Below are 22,950 nucleotides of genomic sequence, written 5' to 3'. Positions count from 1 at the left end.
CAAAAGGTCGCTTGGGGGAGGGAGGGAGGGAGGCTAGCCGGAAAGAGGGTGAAGCCAGGAAGTTGGGAAAGGTCAGGGGCTGGAGAAGAGGGAATCTGGGAGGGGAAAGTGGACCATAGGAGGAAGGGAAGGAGGTGGGGGCCCAGGGGAAGTGATAGGTAGGTGAGAAGAGGTAAAAGGCCAGAGAGGAGTAGCCCGGAGGTATTTTTTTAACCAGAAGGAGAAATCCATATTCATGTCATCAGGTTGGAGGTTACCCAGACTGAATACAAAGTGTTGCTCTTTCACCCTGAGGGAGGCCTTCAGACTGCTCCATCTGTGATTTTTCACCAAGTTGATGAAACTTGATGTTTGGTCTCGGTATGTATACTTGGAACAATTGTAGGACACGATTTACTAGGAAAGTTGATCATAATTTCTCTGGATTGTATTAATTTTAACTGGGAAGCCCAGAGTCCATAACCTGGATGAAGAAGTGGAAGGATGGGTTAGTACATTTGCTGATGACACAAAGGTTGGGGATGTTGTGGATAGTGTGGAGGGCTGTCAGAGGTTACAGCGGGACATTGATAGGATGCAAAACTGATCTGAGAAGTGGCAGATGGAGTTCAACCCAGATAAGTGTGAGGTGGTTCATTTTGGTAGGTCAAATATGATGGGCAGAATATAGTATTAATGGTAAAACTCTTGGCAGTGTGGAGGATCAGAGGGATCTTGGGGTCTGAGTCCATAGAACGCTCAAAGCTGCTGGGCAAGTTGACTCTGTGGTTAAGAAAGAATATGGTGCATTGGCCTTCTTCAATTGTGGGATTGAGTTTAGGAGCTGAGAGGTAATGTTGCAGCTATATAGGACCCTGGTCAGACCCCACTTGGAGTACTATGCTCAGTTCCGGTCACCTCACTATAGGAAGGATGTGGAAAAGGGTGCAGAGGAGATTTACAAAGACGTTGCCAGGATTGGGGAGCATGCCTTATAAGAATAGGTTTAGTGAACTTGGCCTTTTTTCCCTTGGAGCAACAGAGGATGAGAGGTGACCTGCTAAGATAATGAGAGGCATTGATCATGTGGATAGTCAGAGGCTTTTTCCCGGGGCTGGAATGGCTAGCATGAGAGGGCACAGTTTTAAGGTGCTTGGAAGTAGGTACAGAGGAGATGTCAGTTTTTTACGCAGTGTGTGGTGAGTGCGTGGAATGGGTTGCTGGTGACGGTGGTGGAGGCAGATACGATAGGGTCTTTTAAGAGACTCCTGGGCAGGTACATGGAGCTCAGAAAAATAGAGGGCTACGGGTAACCCTAGGTAATTTCTAAGGTAAGGACATGTTCAGCACAGCTTTGTGGGCCGAAGGGCTTGTATCGTGCTATAGGTTTTCTATGTTTTGTATAATCCTTTCCCAAATTCACTTAACTTTTACTGTGACAGTTGAGACTTGTATTATAAATCTCAACAATAATAGTATGGGCAGTATGGTGGTTAGTACAACAGTTTACCATCGATGGGTTCAATTCCTGCTGCTCTCTGTAATGAGTTTGTATGTTCTCCCCATGACCGTGTGGGTTTCTTTTGGGTGCTCTGGTTTCCCTCCACAGTCCAGAAACATTCTGGTTGGTATATTAATTGGTCATTGTCAATTGTCCTGTGATTAGGATTAAATCAACAGTTGTGGGTCAGCATGGCTGGAAGGGACCATATTGAGGTGGTATCTCAGTAAATTATCACCTTTTCATTGGCTGCATCAGAGGTCAGGGACCAGTAGGACTTGGTCTGGCCCTGTATGTTATGCCAGAAATAACAAATCTACATTTATATAGCATATTTAACATAGTGAAATGTCTTGCAGCTTTGATAAAACATTTCATGTGCAACCAACAAGCAAAGTGGGGTTTGAAAGAGGGGTTAAAATGTAAGGTTTCTTAGTTTGAGAAGCATTAAGTTCCAGTGCCATTGGGCAAATTGAATAAAAGTGATGAGCACTCCAGTTTTATGGGAATTCTTTTATATTTTTCTCTGTATTGAGGACCTCCACTAGGAATTTTTTGGTCATGACCCTTTTTAATGAAGGAATTGGCAGAATCATATTTGGTACAGGAATTGGGCAAACTGTGCTGGCATTTTCCTAATTGGTGAGCAGTTTTTTTCCTACTTTTAGTTGGGATATATCCAGATCGGTGATGATCTATTGTCAATAGAACCTGTAAACAAAATCAACTCCTCATTCAGTGGAGAAGTTCATCGGATCTACAGGCACAGACGGTCTCTCACATCCAAAAAGAATCACATCTCTGATTTCTGCAAGGTGATCAAAGGTAATTCTTTTATAAAGATGTTCAGAAGATAGTGTGCATGTTAATAGCTGGACTGTAATCATATTTTATAAATCAATCAATGAATTATGGTCAGTATCATCTTGTAAACCCTTGAGCAAATTTCTAGAAAATATCTCAGAAAAAGTTGTTCTGAAGTTTTTCTCTTATTTTCTTATGATAAAGAAGGAAGTGATTTGGCCTGTTCAGTTACAGCAAAGAGGAATCTTAAATTCCATTCTGCATGTTAATTTCCTGTAACCCATTCCCTCTCTCACATGCCCATCAGCTCTACCCTTCCCTTCCATCCCTATTCCCTTACCTCCCACATCCCACTTTGACAAAGGAAAATTCACAATGGCAACTAGCTTTACAAATAGCATATCTTCGAAACGTGGTGTGAAATCCAGAGCATATTCATTGGTAGAATGTGCACACTTCACATTGTCCAGATTTGAACCTGTATTGCTGGAGTTATCATTAGGTAAATGTGATTGGATTTTTCCCATATCGTTTCTGCTGGTGTATAGCAGGAAAATGGTGAGTTGGTGACTTGGAATTTTCTCATGGTGTGACAATTGGTACCGTTTTATTAAAAAAGAGAAGATGGATTTCTAGTTATTCTGCCCTGGAGAAAACCATATTCTTAGACACTGATTGTGCTAACAAAGTAGAAATGGGAAATCATATCTGGGATACAAGTAACATTGCAATCTGTGTAACAGGTGAAATAAGTACAGAAAAGTTTGGAAAAAGTTTAGGTAGCATCTGTTGGCAGAGAAACAACTCACGAATTATTGAATGGTGATAGTGTATGGAGTTAAGCATCGCTATGATGACAGCTTTCATGTTGCTTAAGGCTGAATAAATTGTGTTAAAAGACTGGAGGATATGTGACCAAGATTTTCAAGGCTATAGGTTATATTTCAGATGTCCCGTGCCACAGGCAGCTAAGGAGTACTTCACCCTCAAATACTGACTCAAGTTGTGCAATCATGCCATATCCAGGCAGACAACTGTACAGCATTTGGGAGGAAGTAGCTCCATGACGATCCTTGCCTTCATCTGGGCTTGAAAGCACCCCGGATTTTTCAGTTAATATGTTAATTTCTCTGTTTCTCCAAGGGATCCTCTTCAGTCAAATTGATTCATACCATGAGGTGCTGAGAACAGATAGCATTCTCTGGTGTCATGCCAATTGCAACAGCGTGCCAGCTGTGGTTCTCCAGAATTTACTGGGGCTGTATTTCCAGGACAAGTGCAGCACTGTCATGTGTCTAACCAATGTGCAATGTCAGGTTAATGGGAAGTGTTGTGGATGGTGCTGTCAAATGGTACTTGCTCAAGCTTGGCTTCTGCTGGCAGCACTGCTACACATCTCATTAAAAGCTTTGATTCAAACTGAACTAAAGAGAACACCAAATGAAAGTGAGGGTAGATACATTTGAGAAAGTGTGCCAAGGTGGAACCACAGCAAAATTAATGTTGGTGGGAATTGAGGGGGAAGTTTATCGCTGGCTGGCAATGTATCTCGGGCAGAGGTAGATGGCCAGTCATCTCAGTCTTGAAACATTACAGGGCTGTCTGGGCTCAGCTCTCTGTGGCTGCTCTCCCTCACTCTGACCACTGTGGTCAGCTGGATCCTAGTCCACAGAGCTGCGTGCTTCACCCATCTCCTGTCTGCTTACCTCTGATCTTGGGGAGTCACAGTTGAGGTAGAGGTAATGTACAGACACACTTGAACTATTTGCTGCATTGCTGTTGTCCCCACTGCAGTAGCAAAGCTGAATCATGTACTGGCTGAGACTCTTGCGGTTTACAAACTCAACCTCGACTGTTTAAGTTTTTGTTGTTAATTTCTAGAACATAAGCAGTTCTTTCATTGCTACTTTAATTACTTGAGACTTTGCATATATTTGATTATCAGAGTCCTTTATAAATATTCAAAGCTATTGGGAGCAGTGAGTGGCTAAAGGGCCATCAAGGTTTTCCAGGATGTTGCCTTGTCTTTGTCTGAGACCTGGTGAGTACGTGGTCTGCTCTGCTTCGTGAGAGAACACTTGCCTTTGGAGGGTAGCTGGATCAGGAGCAAGTCTGGCAAGTGGATCCAAATAGATCTGGTACACGATTTACATTCTTTGAAGATTCATGTTATCTTGTGCAAAAATCTTTTTTTTCTATCCTCCCATTTAACTTGAGGTTATGTGATTTTTCTTTTTTTTTACTTCAGATGTTTCAAGTCCGCAATTCCATTGGATTGATTGTCATGCAGCCATTTTTAAAAAAAATCTCTTTGGTTACTCTAATTTTAAATTTCAGTTTAGGATTTAAACTTCATTTGTTGGCTAATCAGTGTACCAGATTGCTCCCTGCCTTGGTCTGTAGTCTGAAGATGAAGTTAGTTGTGAAGGAAGACACTGATTACAGTGGACAAGCTGCACTCCAATTGCAGTGATTCTCTATGCCTCCACTTATAACATTTCAAAATTGTAGTCTCAATAGTTCTATTTCTGTCAAATTTCATGAATTAACATCCTTTGGGACTGGGCCAAGGCAGTTGGGTTTGGCAAAGGACAAATAAACATCATCTGTTGGAATTATGAAGATTTTTGGCTCATCAATCCAATGTTTAAATAACAGTGGCTGGAGTAACTGGAAAACACAATAAATTGATGATGTTTGTAATGTTGATTAATGAGGCCTTGCCTTTCTAAATATTAAGAAGGCAAACCAACTGGAGGAAGTTTTTCCATAGGGAATTGAGAAGCAGGTAACTTTTACTTGGGTAGAGCCTTAGACTGCACTGTTTTAATGTTCCTGGTTACAAAATAGGTATTAAAGAAAGATTGGAAAGGGTGCAATTAAGATTTGAAGATGAAGCTGGAGTTGAGAAGTTGTACATGTCACAAAATACTGCAGGGGCATTGGAGATGTTAGAGAAAGTTGCAGTGACCATTCCAGATAATGGAAAAATTTGATCTGAAAAACAGTAAACTATTTTTCCTTTTACATGAATTAAAGTAAAACAGTTAATCCACCAGGGAATTCTGGAGAAACTTCCTTAGCCAGTGGGATTGTACTTTGACAGACACTGATAAGATTTTTGAAGTTTGATATTGTTGTGTATTATCCTTCAGGGGATGACTGTACCTGTGTTTGCTTTATACATTGTTTTGTTTCTGTTAACTTTTTTTATTGTACTTTATTTGTTGTCTGTTAAATTTGACTAAAATTGAGGGGAAACGTATAGGAATTGTTGATGCAACAATTGCTTAAACTCCTGACTGTATAAGGAGACCATGAAGCAAGGCAGCTGTTTCTTGCATTTAGTTTACACTGATTCCTAACCACGCCTGGAAAACTGCTTATCTGGTCTTATTGTTTGCTGGATATTTTAGCCGTTGAGTTTTTCCGCTTCATTTTCATGCTAACTGTATTCTTAAAAAAAACTTTCTAGCAAATGGTACTTAATGGCCTTGGGTCACAGATCACATATTATACAGTTAGTTTGGCTATCAATCTGGGATTGAAAGGCTTATTGTACAGAGAGCATTTGATGACCTGGTCCTGTACTTACTGGAATTCAGAAGATTGAGGGATGATCTCATTGAAATTCATCAAATGTTGAAAGGCCTCAAAAGAGTAGATTTGGGGAGGAAGCTTCCTGTGGTGGGGGAGTCTAACTCCAGAGGGTACAGCCTCATAATAGAGGAATGTCCATTTAGAACAGAGTTGAGGAGGAATTTCTTTAGCCCAGAGGGTAGTATACCTGTGGAATTTGTTGCCACAGGTGGCTGCAGAGGACACGTCATTGTGTATATTTAAGGCAGAGGTTGATAGAATCTTGATTGGTCTGGGCATGAAAGGATACGGGAAGAAGGCAGCAGATTGGAGCTGAGAGGGGAATGGATCAGCCATGATGAAATGGTGGAGCAGACATGATGGGCCAAATGGCCTAATTCTGCTTCTATATCTTATGGCCTTATGATTGATTCTCTTAAGGGTTAAAAATATTGGAAAGGCAAGACTTGGAAATACACAGTACATAAATGCACCAGCAATGCATTTATTTGTTGGCATGATCTCAGGTCTAATGTGTATTGTGATATCTCCATTTCTGTGGTGAATATATAAAACACGAGCAGTAATAAAGAATATGCAGCCTTCACATCAGACTATTTGTATCAGTTGTTTTCTCCTTCTGTCTTCATTGTCATCCCTTCTGGGCATGTTTTCCTGAACCAGGTGACTTGTTCCGATTAGGATGTTCCGAAATGGAAAAGTTGGTAAGAACGGAGTCTGAATCTCTGCAAGTCTCCTGTGGAAGTTGAAGCCCAATGCCTGTGATCCCAAATATGCTGGAGCCGAAGAAGATGCCCTATCCTGGCATTGGAGGACAGTGTATGCGTGGGTGGGAGGGAGCAATGGGGCTTGTTTTGTTATTTTGCTGCTTGTATTTTGTTATGTCAAGCATTATAGCCGTGCTATGTTGATGCTGGAATGTGTGGTGACACTTACAGACTGCCCCCAGCATGCCCTTGGTGGTTAATGCAAATGACACATTTCACTGTGTTTCAATGTACATGTGATAAATATTGAACCCCACTCGGCCATGTAATGCAAATTTCTCCTTTAACCTTTCGAACGTTCTCAGCAGTTTGGGAACTCTTTCATCCAGGACCTTCCTTTGGGTAGCAGAGTCTCTATCTGAGATTGAGTGTGGGGGTGCACTGTTAAGAGATTTATACCTGCACTCCTGTACTTCTCTATGTTTATATGCTTGTTCCTTGTTTGCAGCTTGTTCATTCTATTAAGCTGCATCTGTGACGAGCTTTTTGAGATGTATTTTGGTTGGCTTTGAGGAATCTCCCAATGATGGTTCCTGTGTAAACTTCTTTGCTATGAAGTTGGAAGCATCCTGGCCTGGGCATTGTATTAGCTTCAAGTTCCTTGAAGTTAACACGTTGGAGGATTTATCCTGTGCCCATGATGCAATCATGAAGAAGGCAAACCAATGGCTCTGCATTAGGAGTTTGAGGAGGTGTGATATGTCACCATTAACTCATGCAAATTTCTATAGATATGAGGAGAGCATGCTGATTGGATACATCACTGTCTGGTATGAAACCTCTTGCGTGTAGGATAAAAAGAGGTTGCAGAAAGTTGAAAGCTCAGCCAGTTCTATCATGGGCACATCCCTCCCCAACATAGAGCACATCTTCAAGAGGTGGTGCTTCAAGAAGACTGCATCATCATTGAGGACTCTCATCATCCGCAACATGCTGTCTCCTTTTACTAACATCAGGAGGCTGAAGACCCACACTAAAGTTTTAGGGACAGTTTTCTCCCCTCTGTCAGATTTCTGAATGGCCCATGAAAATCACCTTGTTATCTCTCTTGTGTACCACTTCATTCTTTCTTCATAACTTGCAGTAATTTTTGTCGTGCACTGTTCGCTACTGCGAAGCATTCCACGACATCTGTTAGTGATAATGAACTTGAATATGATACAGTAGCAGAAGCAGTCGAGCAATTGCCTTGCAGTTCCTGTGACCTGGGTGCACTCAGTGGCCACTTTATTAGGTACTCCTTGTTAATACAAATATTGAATCAGCTAATCATGTGGCGGCAACTCGGTCCATAAGACATTGGAGCAGAATTAGGCCATTTGGCCCATATATCTGCTCCACCATGCAGATATGGTCCAGTTGTTGTTCAGATCAAATATCAGAATGGGGAAGAACTGTGATCTAAGTGAATTTGACCATGGAATGATTGTTGGTGCTAGGTGGGGTGGTTTGAGCATATCAGAAACTGTTGATCTCCTGGGATTTTCATGCATGACAGTCTTTAGAACAGGGATTCCCAACCACTGCTTAATGGTATTGGTCCATGACATAAAACAGGTTAGGAACCCCTGTTTACAGAGAATGGTGCAAAAACACACTAAGAAATCTAGTGTTCCTCTGGGTGAAAACGAGGTCAGGGGAGAAGAGCCAGACAGCGAACATGCTCAGTAGCCACTTTATTAGATAAAAAAGGTACCTAATGAAGTGTTCACTGAGTGTAGTTCTGGCCCCATTTCTATTGGTGTGGAGTTTGCATACTCTCCCTGTGATCAGATGGATTTCTCCAGGCACTCAGCCTGGTGTGTAGAACCTGGGACTGGGGAGGGGGGCTAATGTGGGAAGAATAAAATGCAATTATTTCAAATGGGTGCTTGATTGTCAGTGGGGACTGAGTGGATTTAGGAGCCTGTAACTTCGGGCAAGACGAAGGGAGGTGGAGTCTGCCTACCGATCAACACTGCGTGGTGCTCAGACACAGTGGCACTGACAAGCTCCTGCAGTCCGGACCTGGAACATCTGTCAGTGAAGTGTTGAACCTATTATCTGCCACAGGAATTCACCTTGGTCAATACTGACAGCGGTCTACATTCCCCCCCAGGTGGACATGGAGTGTGCTGTGAATGCACTGTATGCCAACATCAGTGAACTTGAGACCAGATATCCGGAGGCTTTGCTCATTACGGCTGGGGACTTTAACCAGGCCAACCTCAGAAAAGCGCTGCCAGAGTTATACCAACATGTCTCCTGCTCCACTAGAGGCCAGATTATACTTGACCACTGCTACACAGCAGTCAAGGATGCCTACTGTTCCATCCAATGACCTCACTTTCGAAAATCGGACCATCAGGCCGTACTCCTCCTCCTGGCTTACAAACAGAAATTGAAGCGGGAGGTCACGGTGTCGCGTTGGACAGAGGAAATGGATGAGGTCCTCACTCTCTGCTTTGAATCAGTGGACTGGTTAGTATTCAAGGACTCGGCAGCTAACCTCGATGAGTATGCCTCAGCTGTCATGGACTTTATCTGGAAATGCACAGAGGACTGTGTGTCTTGCAAGACGATACGGGTATTCCCTAACCGGAAACCTTGGATGAATTATGAGGTCCAGTCCCTTTTGAAGGCTAGAGCTGCAGCTTTTAGGTCCGGGGATACCAGTTGCTACATGGAATCCAGGCATGAACTCCAGAAAGCCATTAAGGGTGCCAAGAGGCAATATCGAGCCAAGTTGGAAGCCCAGGCTAACCAGAGGGATGCCAGTAGACTATGGCAAGGTCTAAATGAGATCACTGGGCGCAAAGAAAAAGCTGGGAATATCAATAACTGTAGTGCTTCTCTTCCTGACGAACTTAACGTATTCTACGCAAGATTTGAACAGAAGAGGAGTGTCCCGCCCCCTCTGGATGAACCGGACCTGGTGGCATCAAGATTCATTGTCACCGTGGAAGATGTTAGAAGAGCCTTCCTGAAGATAAATCCAAGGAAAGCGATGGGCCCAGATGGCGTCCCAGGACGGGTTCTCTGGGCCTGTGCAAGTGAGCTAGCTGGAGTGTTTGCTGACATCTTCAACGGCTCCTGCTTCAGTCTAAGATCCCCTCGTGTTTTAAGAAGACAACAATAATCCTGGTGCCAAAGGAAAGCAAGGTGGCATGCCTGAATGATTGCCGACCTGTGGCTCTGACATCAATTGCTATGAAGTGCTTCGAGCGATTGGTTATGGCACACATCAACCATAACCTACCCGTCAACCTCAATGCTTTGCAATTTGCCTACCGGAGCAACTGGTCAACAGCAGATGCCATCTCTCTGGCACTACGTTCCTCCTTAGAACACCTGGAGAATAAAGACGCATATGTAAGGCTCCTTTTCATTGACTACAGCTCTGCCTATAATACCATCATTCCAAATAAACTGATTCCTAAGCTCCGGAACCTGGGTCTTAGCACTCAGATCTGCAGCTGGATCTTCAACTTCCTCCCAGACAGGACCCACGCTGTAAAAATAGGGTTCAAGCTCTCCTCTACAATCACCCTGAGCACTGATGCCCCACAAGGCTGTGTACTCAGCCCCCGTTGTACTCACTGTACACCCATGATTGTGTAGCCAAGTTCCCATCAAACTCAATATATAAGTTTGCTGATGTCACCACAATTGTAGGCTGTATCTTGGGTAATGATGAGTCAGAGTACAGAGAGGAAATTAAGAACCTGGTGGCATGGTGCGAAGACAATAACCTATCCCTCAATGTCAGCAAGACGAAGGAATTGGTTGTTGACTTCAGAAGGAGTAGCGGACTGCACGACCCCATCTACATCGGTGGTGCGCAGGTGGAACAGGTCAAAAGCTTTAAGTTCCTCGGGGTGAATATCACAAATGACCTGACTTGGTGTAACCAAGCAGAGTCCACTGCCAAGAAGGCCCACCAGCACTTTTACTGCCTGAGAAAGCTGAAGAAATTTGGCCTGTCCCCTAAAACACTCACTAATTTTTATAGATGCACCGTAGAAAGCATTCTTCTAGGGTGCATCACAACCTGGTATGGAAGTTGTCCTGTGCAAGACCGGAAGAAGCTGCAGAAGATTGTGAACATAGCCCAACACATCATACAAACCAATCTTCCATCCTTGGACTCACTTTACACCGCATGCTGTCAGAGCAGTACTGTCAGGATAATCAAGGACACGACCCACCCAGCCAACACATTTTTTGTCCCTCTTCCCTCTGGGAGAAGGTTTAGGAGCATAAAGATTTGTATGGCCAGATTTGGGAACAGCTTCTTTCCAACTGTGATAAGACTGCTGACCAGATCCTGACCCGGATCTGGGCCGTACCTTCCAAATATCTGGACCTGACTTGCACTACCTTATTTTCCCTTTTCTATTTTTCTAATTATGATTTATAATTTAAATTTTTATTGTATTTATTTTGATTAGTATTTCAGGGAGCGCAAAGCGCAGAAACAAATATCACTGTGATGATTGTACGCTCTAGTGTCAATTGTTTGGTGACAATAAAGTAAAGTAAAAGTAACTTTGTGAACTGCATGACAAAGCTCAATTAATTGTCGCGCCTTTAAAATTCCAGCAATTCCAACCGCAGGACTGAGGTTCCATCTTGACTGCTGACCCCTACACACTGCAAGGGTGTAATCAGCAGTGTGCTGAAGTATTCTGCCAGGGGGAGGTGGCAGTAACATCATGGGAAGCTTGGCACATCCAGGACATGACTGACACCACTGTCAATGGGTTTACTATCAATGCCCTCACCACATGCTGGCTGCAGTATGGCACCTCTCACCCCCATAATCACTCACAGGAGCACATGGGATTCATGGTTATATATTGACACAGGTGATCTAGAGAGAAAACAGTGGGGAGAGGGGGATAATGGGTCAAGTTGGGCACCTCTGAGATCTGAGGTGGGACCTCTGCTATTTATGATCAAGATAATTTGAGCTAGATGAAGGGACCAGTGTACTGTAATCAGATCTGCTTCAAATTGTGAGGTCACGGATATACGCGAGTTAAAAGACTGGGCAGGATGTTGGCGGGTGGAGTATAGTATGGGAGATGGTGGAGCTACCCACTGTCAAAGGAAGCATATTATAATTGGAATGCAACTGCTAAATGTTGTGCTACAAAGAGATCTATGATTTCCAGTACATGAAGACACCAAGTCTGCATGCTAGAGACAGCAAGTAATTAGGAACCCAAATGGAATGTTAATTATTAATTTCAAAGGGTATGCAGCAAAAACGAGAATGAAGGGCGTTTTGATCCAACTTTGCAGGATGCTGGTGAGGCCACGCAAGGAAAACTCCATGTTAGTCTATGTAGCAACACGCACAAAATGCCGGAGGAACTCGGCAGCATCTATGGAAATGAATAAACAGTCACCGTTTCAGACCGAGCCCCTTCATCAGGACACGATATTTGAGATTACACTTGTATTGGAGGAATTGAAAACAAGGTTGACTGTTTACTTGTGTGACAGAGGAGTTGATGGAGGAGGCGGGGTTGAAAGGATTGAGCTTGTCTTCATTCAGTTTAAAGGAATGAGATGAACATGGAATGACTGGGTTTGTTGGAGTGGAAGTTGTGAGGATGTTTTCTCGTTTCTACAACTGAAAGACGGTGTCAGAATTGAGGGTCAACAATTTTCAGATGGTGAGATAGAAGATTTTCATTGAGAGTTGTGAATCTTATTATGTTCAATGGAGCCATGAAGTTGGAGCCATTGAAAATTCGAGGTTGTGATTGTGGGCGGCATCATAGTGTAGCAGTTAACACAGTCCTTTATAGCAGCAGAAATCACCAATCAGGGTTCAATTCCTACTGCTGTCTGTCAGGGGTTTGTACTTTCTCCCTGTGACCATGTGGGTCTCCTCCATCTGCTTCTCCCACATTCGAAAGACATCCAGGTTACGGTTAGGCTGTGGGCAAGCTATGTTGGAGTCAGAAACATGGTGACACTTGTGGGCTGCCCCCAGCACATCCTCAGCCTGAGTAGATCCGACGCGAATGACTCACTTCACTCTGTTTTGATGTATATGTGACAGATAAAGTTAATCTTTTGATAATTAAAATGCAGGGAAGTTGAGGTGTGCGTGGGGAGAGAAGGAATCTGAAGCTATGATTCGATTAGCCATGATCCCATTGAGCAGCAGAGCTAATTCTGATCTTGGTTTCTGTTTTTCACAAGCTCCCATGTTTTGTTTTTGTTTTGGTCTGATATCTTTGTGACAGCATATTGCATTTATTGGTTGTGAATTACAAACCTCAGATTTCTGACTCGATCAGAGGAAGTGATCCTTTGGCCCACCTTATCCATGGTCAACTATGGTGCTTGTTTAAGCTAATCTCATTTGCTTGTCCATGATATTTAACCCTTTAATGCCTGCTTGCTGAGCCTGTCTGAATACCTCTTAACCGCTCATATCTGCTTCCACTACTTCTCTTGGCAGTACATTCCAGGCACCCACCAGTCTGTTTCAACTAAAAAAAATACTTGCCTTGTAATCTCCTTTGAACTTTCTACACCTCCCCTTTAAGCTGTGGTTTCCAGTTTTGACATTTCTGCCTGGGAGGTGTGGGAGGTATATGGGGAAAGACTCTGTCTGCATACCCTATTATGTTTCAATTTTATATACTTTGATCTAGTATCCCTTCCAGAGAAAACAATCCAAGCTTGTCCAGACAAGCTGGAGGAACTCAGCAGGTCGGGCAGCATCCGTTGAAATGAGCAGTCAACGTTTCGGGCCGAGACCCTTCGTCAGGACTGAAGAAGGAGGGGGCAGGGCCCTATAAAGAAGGTGGGGGGAGGGTGAAAAACCAATGAGAGGAAAGATCAAGGGGTGGGGGAGGGGAAGCAGGGAGGGGATAGGTGGGAAAGGTTTTTAAAGTGATTTGTTCTCGGGAGGTGCTGCCTCCTTAAATCACTGAAATAGGACCGAGGGACAAATTTTCAGCCAGGGAGACGTATGTATATGGAATAAGCTGCCAGAGGAAGTGGTAGAGCATTAACAACATTTAAAATGTAATTGAATAGGTACATGGGTAGGAAAGATGGAAAGGAATATGGACCTTGTATTAGTAAGAAAATCTTCCTTGGCTGCTTTGAAGCAGTTTAGTATTTCATAAGGGAAGTTCTGGTATTTATTGTTTATCAGGAGTATGGGGATTGTGAAGGTTTGAGACTAGCTTGGTAATCTAAGTAAGGATATTGTTTGACCGTTGGATTTGTGTTGCCCTAATGCCATCATGTCAGCAGTGATAGAACAGGTGGAAGGGAAATCCCCCGGGTATTCCCTAATGAAGAGCTGGAGTGTCAGTCAGTTTCATAACCCATCCAAAGTCATTGTCTGAGGCACACGCAGTTGCTGTCTGGCCCATAAAGGAGAATGAGAGGTCCATGTGGTCTCTAAAATGATGCACAAGACAAAAGCCTGTTGCAATCCAAAAACGGTAGCGACAGATGGACAGCCAGCTGTTTCAGATGAACAACCCAGAGAACTTGATGGATAGAGCAACTCACGATGAGCATTTTGGCAGTTTTTTGCTGTTGGACCTGATTACTTGTGATAATGAAAATATTGTATAACAATTTTTTTTAATTATTTCAGTGTAATATTAATCATCTTTCCTCCACCTGCTTCAAAAGTGATTGCAGAATTTGATTATTTTTTTGTGGGGCAGAATTGAGGACATCTCACTAACAGGAGGACCCAACTAGAGAGTTGGTCAGCTGGAGCATTAGCTCTTGTGTTGTGAACTAAATTACCACACTTGATGGGCAAGGAATATTTTTGAACTGTATAAAGTTTAATAGTGCTTCAAACAAAAGCAAAAGCTTGCATTGGGATTGATACCTGGTCTGGAGGGATCAGAGTATTGCACAAATGCAGTGTCCTACTGCACAGTCTGAAGTGTTGCAGGATAGCTCAGTATATGGACCTCAGACAATCTGTCTCCTTGTTACTGAAGGAAATTAAATTTCAGGTCCATTAATGTGTGGAGAAGGATTATTTCTCCTCTGTAGTTGGAGTAGAGTTTGTAGCTTTATCAGTATGTGATCTTGTTGGCACGCCACATATACGGTACTTGCACTATGGCAGAATGTTCTGTTCTAAAACTAACGGATTTTCTAATTTAGGCTTGCTGATTAATTCACATTGGAAAACCCTTTGGGACTTGGGATGACTTTCATCCTCTGGTTTTGAGTTTGGAGGTAACTGATGAAGGTCGGAACTACAGACTCCTTTATCATTAAGACCTGATGGGTGGTTTGTGAGCTGTTGTGCTCTTCTATTTATGCCAGGCTTCTGTGTGCTTCTGATGCATGAACTTAAGGTACTGAATTGCACCCTGAATGCTTTGGGCCAAGGAATCGCAGGTATCAGTGAGGGTGTTACACTTCAGGGATATTTTGAGCTTGTCTTTTGAATCTTTTTCTCTGTCCACTTGATCTCTCCTGGCAGAACTGGGAATAGACCCCATTTTCCAGGAGTGTGGTGGCAGGTGTGCAAATGACATGACCTGCCCAATAGACTTGACTGAATGTAACTGATGCCTTGATGCTGTCCATATTGACCTTGAAGGGTTCATTGATTGGTTTGCTTATACTGTCAGTGAATTTGGAGGATTTTGCAGAGACACTATTGGTGTATCATTCTTAAACCTTGAGGTGCCTGCTGTAAGTTAGTAGTGTATAATTACTGCAGGAGAGGGCATCTGCCCCTCTGAGCTTCCTCTATTTTAATCAAGATTGCAGTTGATCTTCTATTCCCATATTCCCTGGTTCCTTTTAGTATCCAGAAATGTTAATGAAGTCAGAGATGATCTCCAAAGTCCTCCAGTGTAGAGAATTCCAAAAGTTCACCACTCTGAGTGAAGAAAGTTTTCTGTATCCAAGTCCTGTCCCTTTTTCTCAGACTGTGCCCTCTGGTCCTAGAGTCCTTAGTCAGGCCCTTTTTAAGAATACTATAAGTTTCAATGAGACTTTCTACTCTTCTAAATTCTCAAAATTCAAAGTAAATTTATTATCAAAATATTTATTCAGGTTCAGCTGGGATTCCTAAATGTGTTATCTCCTTAATGCAGAGAAAGCATTCGACCATGTGGAATGGAATTACCTTGCTGTTTTAGAAAAATTTGATTTTGGACCAAGTTTTATTACGTGGATTAAACTGTTATATTCATGTCCCACTGCCTCTGTTTTGACCAACTGTCAGCAATCCCAACCTTTCAATCTCAAATGTGGAATCCGCCAAGGGTGTCCCTTAAGCCTGTTTCTTTTCGATCTGGCCATAGAGCCACTGGTGATTGCGTTCCATAGTTGTGCAGACCTGACGGGGATTTGGAGCAAGGGAGTCAAGCACAAAGTTTCCCTTTATGCTGACTATCTTTTACTTTTTTATATCAAACCCAATCACCTCCTTACCCCCCCCCCATGTTTTCACTCCTTAACAAATTTAGCCTGTTTTCAGGATATAAACTTGATTTACACAAGAGTGAACTTTTTCCAATAAATGGTGAAGCACAAGCGTCAAGAGTTCCATAACCTCCCTTTTAAGGGAGTGAATAACCAATTTATTTACCTTGGCATCACAGTAACAAGGAATTATAAGTGTCTTTTTGGAGAAAATTTCACTAATTTGTTAAATCATACAAAACAGAGCCTAGCACAGTGGTCACCCCTGCCAATGCCCCGATGGACCGAATGAACAAAAATGAACATCCTTCCTAAATTCTTATACCTTTTCCAATCCATACCAATTTTTATTCCGAAAGTCGTCTTTGACTTGCTAGACTCAGTCATATCGTCCTACTTATGGAAGGGCAAGCGTCCCCGACTGAATAAGGTTCATCTTCAAAAATCTAAAAGTGTTGGGGGCATGGCTCTGCCCAATTTCAGCTTGTATTGCTGGGCAGCTAACATACGCTATCTCATCTTTTAGTCTCATTTCCACAACCAATCTGACTGCCCAATATGGATGGCAACAGAGCTGAACTCTTAAGAATTTCTCTATTTCCGCACTTCTTGGATCCGCACTACTCCCTTACGCCAAAACCAATTGCTAATCCTGTTATCAGGCACACCCTGAGAGTATGGGTTCAGTTCAAAAAGTATAGTGGTCTCTATGGCTCCTCTCTTTCAAGTCCTGTTCTACCTAATCACTTCTTCCAGCTTTCTATACATGATCCTACATTTCAAGACTGGTATAGAAAGAGCATCAGGTGCTTTAAAGATCTTTTTATAGACAACTGAACAAATGTCTGCAAAGTTTAACTTACCCAACACTCATTTCTTCAGATATTTGCAAGTTAGACATTCTATCAGCCCTTTGTTATTAAACTTCCCTGAGGTACCTGACACAAACGTCGTTGATGTGTTTCTCTGCATGAATCCATTGCGCAAAGGTCTAATATCTACTATTTGTGACAAGCTAGTGGTTCTGAGGTGAGCCCCCCTTGACAAAATTAAAGCTGCCTGGGATCAAGATTTAAATTTTTCACTGTCAGACAATGTATGGGATTCAGCTCTCAAGTTGGTTAACTCAACCTCTTTATGTGCCCGCCACTGCCTGTTCAAGGTCATACACATATGTCTAAAACAAAATTATCTCACATTTACCCAGATATTAATCCCTGCTGCGACAAATGCAAAAGGGGCGAGGCTTCCCTTATTCACATGTACTGGACATGCCCTAGCTTGGAAGAACACTGGAAAGATGTTTTCCAAATTCTATCCCAAATACTTAATTACAATCTGGAACCTAACCCTTTTAATTGCTCTTTTCGGCACCGCCGGAGAGGGGATGCGCACCTAAGTCGGACCAAACTTCGCATACTGTCTTTTGCCTCTCTTTTGGCCAGGCGAGCCGTCTTGCTAAGGTGGAGGGTGCTGCCCCGCCCACCCATGCTCAGTGGCTTAGGGACATCATGTCCAGTCTATACCTTGAGAAGATCCATTATTCAACTCTTAATTTGGACATAAAGTTCCAAAAGGTGTGGGGACCCTCTCTTGAATATTTTCAGAATTCCCAGCCAAACTAAAGGTTCATCCTTTCTTCCTTTCCTCTGCACATAACTCCCTGACTTTCAGCATTCTCCGGTAAAATTCTACGAACTCAGACGTGTAAACGTACAACAGTTTGTGTTAGGAAAGTACACCTTCTTTATACCAATGCAGCTCTGTGGGGGGAAAAGGTTCTGTTTAACCCTTTTTGCTAATGCAGTGATGGCTTGGAGATGGGAATTGGGAGGGGTAGGATAGAGCAGGGAGGCAACCAAAGCATGATTGTACTATGGGTGCATCTCTTTCATAGATGTGAATTGTACATTTGTTATGTACTGCACAAACCTCCTTTGTACTATGCTTTCTTGATTTAAAAAAAATATTGTTGAGAAAAAAAATTGTCACCATATACCACCGAGATTCATTTTCTTGTAAGAAAATTTATGAAAAGCTATTAAAAAAAGACTGACAAATAGCCAATCCTCAAAAGAGTTGTTCAAATAATATAGAGCTGTAGAGTCCTTGAAAGTGAGTCTAAAGGTTGTGGATGGTTATAGTGTAATAACTGTTTCTGAACCTGGTGGTATTGGACCTAAGGCTCCTGTATCTCCTGCCTTGATTGTAGTAGCAAGAGGAGTGCCTACCCTGGATGATGGGAGTCTTTGAAAATGGTTGCTGCTTTCCTGTGGCAGTGTTCCCAGTGACATGGAGATCTTTGCCTGTGATAGGCTTGGGTTGTATCCACCACTTTTTGTGGGCCATCTAGTCTTGGATATTGCTGCTTCCTTACCAGGCTCTGATGCAACCAATCAGGATAATCTCCACTGTGAATCTATAGAAGTCTGTCAAAATTTTAAATGATGTACCAATTGCACACAAACTTCTACACAGATGTTGTGTCTTTGTGATGGCACTTGTATGCTGGTTCCAGGACAGATCCTCTGATATGGTAATGCCAAGAATTTAAAGTTCTAAGGAATTTAAAATTCTACAGAACACAGTTCCAATCTATCTCTGCATGCTTCAGTGCAAGTATATCTTTAGCAAGAATGTGTTAAGAACAGTTTAAAATCACGAGAGAATTGAATTCCTCCCACGTGGTGAGGGAAAGGAGTATGTGAACAAGTTTGTAAGATGGAGCAGGTCCACTTCCTGTGTGATTCCTTTTACCACATCTCTTGCTGCTGCTTTGATGAATGTCTCTTGTTAGAGACCTTAAATGAAAAGCGGGCCCCATTTAGTAAACCTGCTGGTATAAGCTGCAGAGTGGTCTGTTTGGCTTTATGAAATGCAGCTGCTGAGATTGACAATTGGGATTGGATTGTTTCTGCCCACACCCATGGGAGAATTTTAAATGGTGTACTGTTGATTGACAGTGTGGTGCTGCAGCAGAGGCCTGGAGGTTGTGTTCATGTTAGACCCTGGAAAGCTGTGAAAGTTAAAGTCAATTAATGTGCCATGAGCCACACACAATCACAGTGAGAACTGCTGGGAAGTAAGACTGTTGGGACCGGTTGTTTGTCTTGATTCTTAATGACACCACTTGTGTATCAAGAAACGAGTGTTAGTAAAACCTCACACTTGCCCAACTAAAAACAAAGTACACTGCTGTACCTCCCCTGGTTAACACCCTTTGCCTTGCTCAAAGACGTTGAGTGCCGATAACGAAGGGTTCAGTCTCACACTGCTCCATTCACTTGCTGCAAGAGCCCAATTGCCACGTTTAAAGGACCTGAAGTTTTTGCAAATATCTGCTCGGCCTTGGTGCTTTGTATATACAGTGGCGTGCAAAAGTTTGGGCACCCCAGTCAAAATTTCTGTTACTGTGAATAGCTAAGCAAGTAAAAGATGACCTGATTTCCAAAAGGCATAAAGTTAAAGATGACACATTTCTTTAATATTTTAAGCAAGATTACTTTTTTATTTCCATCTTTTACAGTTTCAAAATAACAAAAAAGGAAAAGGGCCCGAAGCAAAAGTTTGGGCACCCTGCATGGTTAGTACGGTACTTAGTAGCACCCACTTTGGCAAGTATCACAGCTTGTAAATGCTTTCAGTAGCAGCTAAGAGACTTTCAATTCTTGTTTGGGGGATTTTCGCCCATTCTTCCTTGCAAAAGGCTTGTAGTTCTGTGAGATTCTTGGGCCGTCTTGCATGCACTGCTCTTTTGAAGTCTATCCACAGATTTTCAATGATGTTTAGGTTGGGGGACTATGAGGGTCATAGCAAAACCTTCAGCTTGCGCTTCTTGATGTAGTCCATTGTGGATTTTGAGGTGTGTTTAGGATTATTATCCTGTTGTAGAAGCCATCCTCTTTTCATCTTCAGCTTTTTTAAAGATGGTGTGATGTTTGCTTCCAGAATTTGCTGGTATTTAATTGAATTCATTCTTCCCTATACCAGTGAAATGTTCCCCGTTCCACTGGCTGCAGCAGAAGCCCAAAGCATGATCGATCCATCCCCATGCTTAACAGTTGGAGAGGTGTTCTTTTCATGAAATTCTGTACACCTTTTTTTTCTCCAAACATACCTTTGCTCATTGTGGCCAAAAAGTTCTATTTTAAATTTATCAGTCCACATGACTTGTTTCCAAAATGCATCAGACTTGTTTAGATGTTCCTTTGCAAACTTCTGACGATGAATTTTGTTGGGAGGACACAGGAAAGGTTTTCTTCTGATGACTGTTCCATGAAGGTCATATTTGTGCAGGTGTCGCTGCACAGTAGAACAGTGCACCACCATTCTAGGGTCTGCTAAATCTTCCTGAAGGTCTTTTGCAGTCAAACGGGGGTTTTGATTTGCCTTTCTAACAATCCTACGAGCAGTTCTCTCGGAAAGTTTTCTTAGTCTTCCAGACCTCAATTTGACCTCCACCATTACTGTTAACTGCCACTTCTTAATTACATTACGAACTGAGGAAATGGCTACCTGAAAGTGCTTGGCTATCTTCTTATAGCCTTTTCCTGCTCTGTGGGCATCATTTATTTTAATTTTCAGAGTGCTAGGCAGCTGCTTAGAGGAGCCCATGGGACAAGGTTTGAGGAGTCAGGGTATTTATAAAGCTTTGAAATTTGCATCACCTGGCCTTTCCTAACGATAACATTGAACAAGCCATAGCCCTAACAAGCTAATTAAGGTTTGAGACCTTGGTAAAAGTTATGAGAGCTCAAATCTCTTTGGGTGCCCAAACTTGTGCATGGTGCTTCTTTCCTTTTTCCCCCCACTCTAAAATTGTACAAAACAAACTAAATACGCTAATCTTGCTTAAAGTGTTGAAAAGAATGTTTCATCTTTAACTTTATGACTTTTGGAGGTAAGTTCATCTTCTGCTCAGTTAACTCTTCACAGTAACAGAAATTTTGACCAGAGTTGCCCAAACTTTTGCATGCCACTATAAATGTATTAACCTGATGGATAGATTAGTCTTTACAAATATATAGAGACCAAAAAAAAAACACCATGATAGTAGATTCTGGGTGCCAGACTGTATTTTTTGTATTTCTGCACACATTATGAATAAACTTTGTCTTTGTGGGCCTCTCCCCACTCCTCGCCCTTCTGCCTGCACGTGGGAAGGGTCCTCCGCACTTGTAGGTTACGGAGTGATCTATGTGTGTTTGCCTGTATGCTGTGCAGATCTATCTTTAGTAAATCTTCGTTTACTGTGAGAAGGATTAATTATAAACTGTCATGATAACTGCCATTAACCCATCATGGAACCAGTTTCTGGTGGAGGTAAAAACCTATTCTCGTACAATTCCAGGAGCAGTTAGGAGAATTTAAGGATTTTGTGTCCGGATTCCATGCTAGAAGTGTTGAAGACTAGAGGACAGAGGCTGAAACTGACAGCAGGAGATGTGAGGGGTAAATGTTTCACACAGAGATTTTCGTATCTTCAGTGACTTGCCAGAGTACGTGCTGGAGTCAACAAGAGTAACAATATTTTAGAAGCTCAGATGGTATGTTGCTTCCCTGGTTGCCAGGATCAGGAATGTCTTGAATCACGTCCATGACATTCTCAAGGACGAGGCTGAGCAGCCGGAAGTCTTGGTACATATTGGCACCATTGACATAGGTAGATGACAACATATCGATCTTAACCTATTTAGAGGCCTATATATGATTTTTTTTTTTACCTTTTCAGTTTCTTAAATCCACCCACAAAGATTCAACATTCTCTCAGCCTATGTGGTCACTTTCTAAATATGTAATTCCATCTGATCGAGGCATGACTACGCAGGCGAGTAGACATCAGCATGTTAGAACGGTGGGAAGAATTTAAAGGGAGAGCAATTATTCTGCAGTGGTTTGATCGAGGCACAATTGTGCAGGCACGTGGACATCAGCAAGTTAGACCGGTGGGAAGAATGTTAAAAGAAGACAGTTATAAAGAGTGGGTATAGTGCAGAGCGAGTTAGAGTAGCAGGCCTTTGGCTCAGTGGGGCTTTGGCGATAACGAGTCGAAGTGAGGTAAGTTACTTGTGAAGAATAGGAATAGGAAGTATGTCTGCCAGGCCAGTGTTCTGTACTGGGTGTCGGATATGGGATGTCTGGGAGGCTAGGAGTGTGTGGCCACATCTGCGCCAGGTGCATTGAGCTGCAGCTCCTTAGGGACTGGGTTAGGGAACTGAAGGTGCAGCTCGATGACCTTCGTCTGGTCAGGGAATGTGAGGAGGTGATAGAGGGGAACTATAGGCAGGTTGTCACACTAGGGACTGGGCAGACAAATAAGTGGGTAACAGTCAGGAGAGGGGAGGACAAGAGTCAGATACTAGGGAGTACCCCTGTGACTGACCCCTTAACAATAAGTATTCCTGTATGAGTACTGTTGGCAGTTCGGCCTACCTGGGGGAAGCAACAGTGGCTACGCCTCTGGCATAGTCTGGTCCTGTGGCTCAGAAGGGTAGGGAAGAGGATGGCAGCAGTGATAGGGGACTCTATAGTTAGGGGGTCAGACAGGTGATTTTTGGAAGCAGGAAAGAGAAACAGAGGATAGTTTATCTCCCAGGTGCCAGGGTCTGGGATGTTTTTGATAACGTCCATGATATCCTGAGGTGGGAAGGTGAACAGCTAGAGGTTGTGGTACATATTGCTACCAATGACGTAGGTAGGAAAAGGGCGGAGGTCCTGAAGATAGATTACAGGGAGTTAGGAACAAAACTGAGAAGCAGGACCATAAGGGTAGTAATCTCGGGATTACTGCCCATGTCATGTGACAGTATAGGAATAGAGTGAGGTGGAGAATAAATGTGTGCCTGAGGGATTGGAGCAGGGGGCAGGGATTCA

At 42.8% G+C, this 22,950-nt stretch overlaps 1 protein-coding gene across 3 annotated transcripts in view; it reads left to right on the top strand.

Moving 5' to 3' along the window:
• The window catches only part of adamts17 (ADAM metallopeptidase with thrombospondin type 1 motif, 17), a 429,617-nt gene that overhangs the window by 23,987 nt on the left and 382,680 nt on the right, over positions 1 to 22,950 (top strand). For all 3 annotated transcript variants that reach the window (XM_073032969.1, XM_073032968.1, XM_073032970.1), the window contains exon 3: positions 2,149 to 2,305. In XM_073032969.1, coding sequence (XP_072889070.1) covers positions 2,149 to 2,305 — 157 coding nt within the window. The remainder of the gene's footprint in view (positions 1 to 2,148; positions 2,306 to 22,950) is intronic.

This window comes from Hemitrygon akajei, chromosome 30 (genome assembly GCF_048418815.1).
Source record: "Hemitrygon akajei chromosome 30, sHemAka1.3, whole genome shotgun sequence".
In the NCBI taxonomy this organism is placed as follows: domain Eukaryota; kingdom Metazoa; phylum Chordata; class Chondrichthyes; order Myliobatiformes; family Dasyatidae; genus Hemitrygon; species Hemitrygon akajei.
Note: the sequence above shows the minus strand (reverse complement) of the source record. Positions and strands in the feature narration are given on the sequence as shown.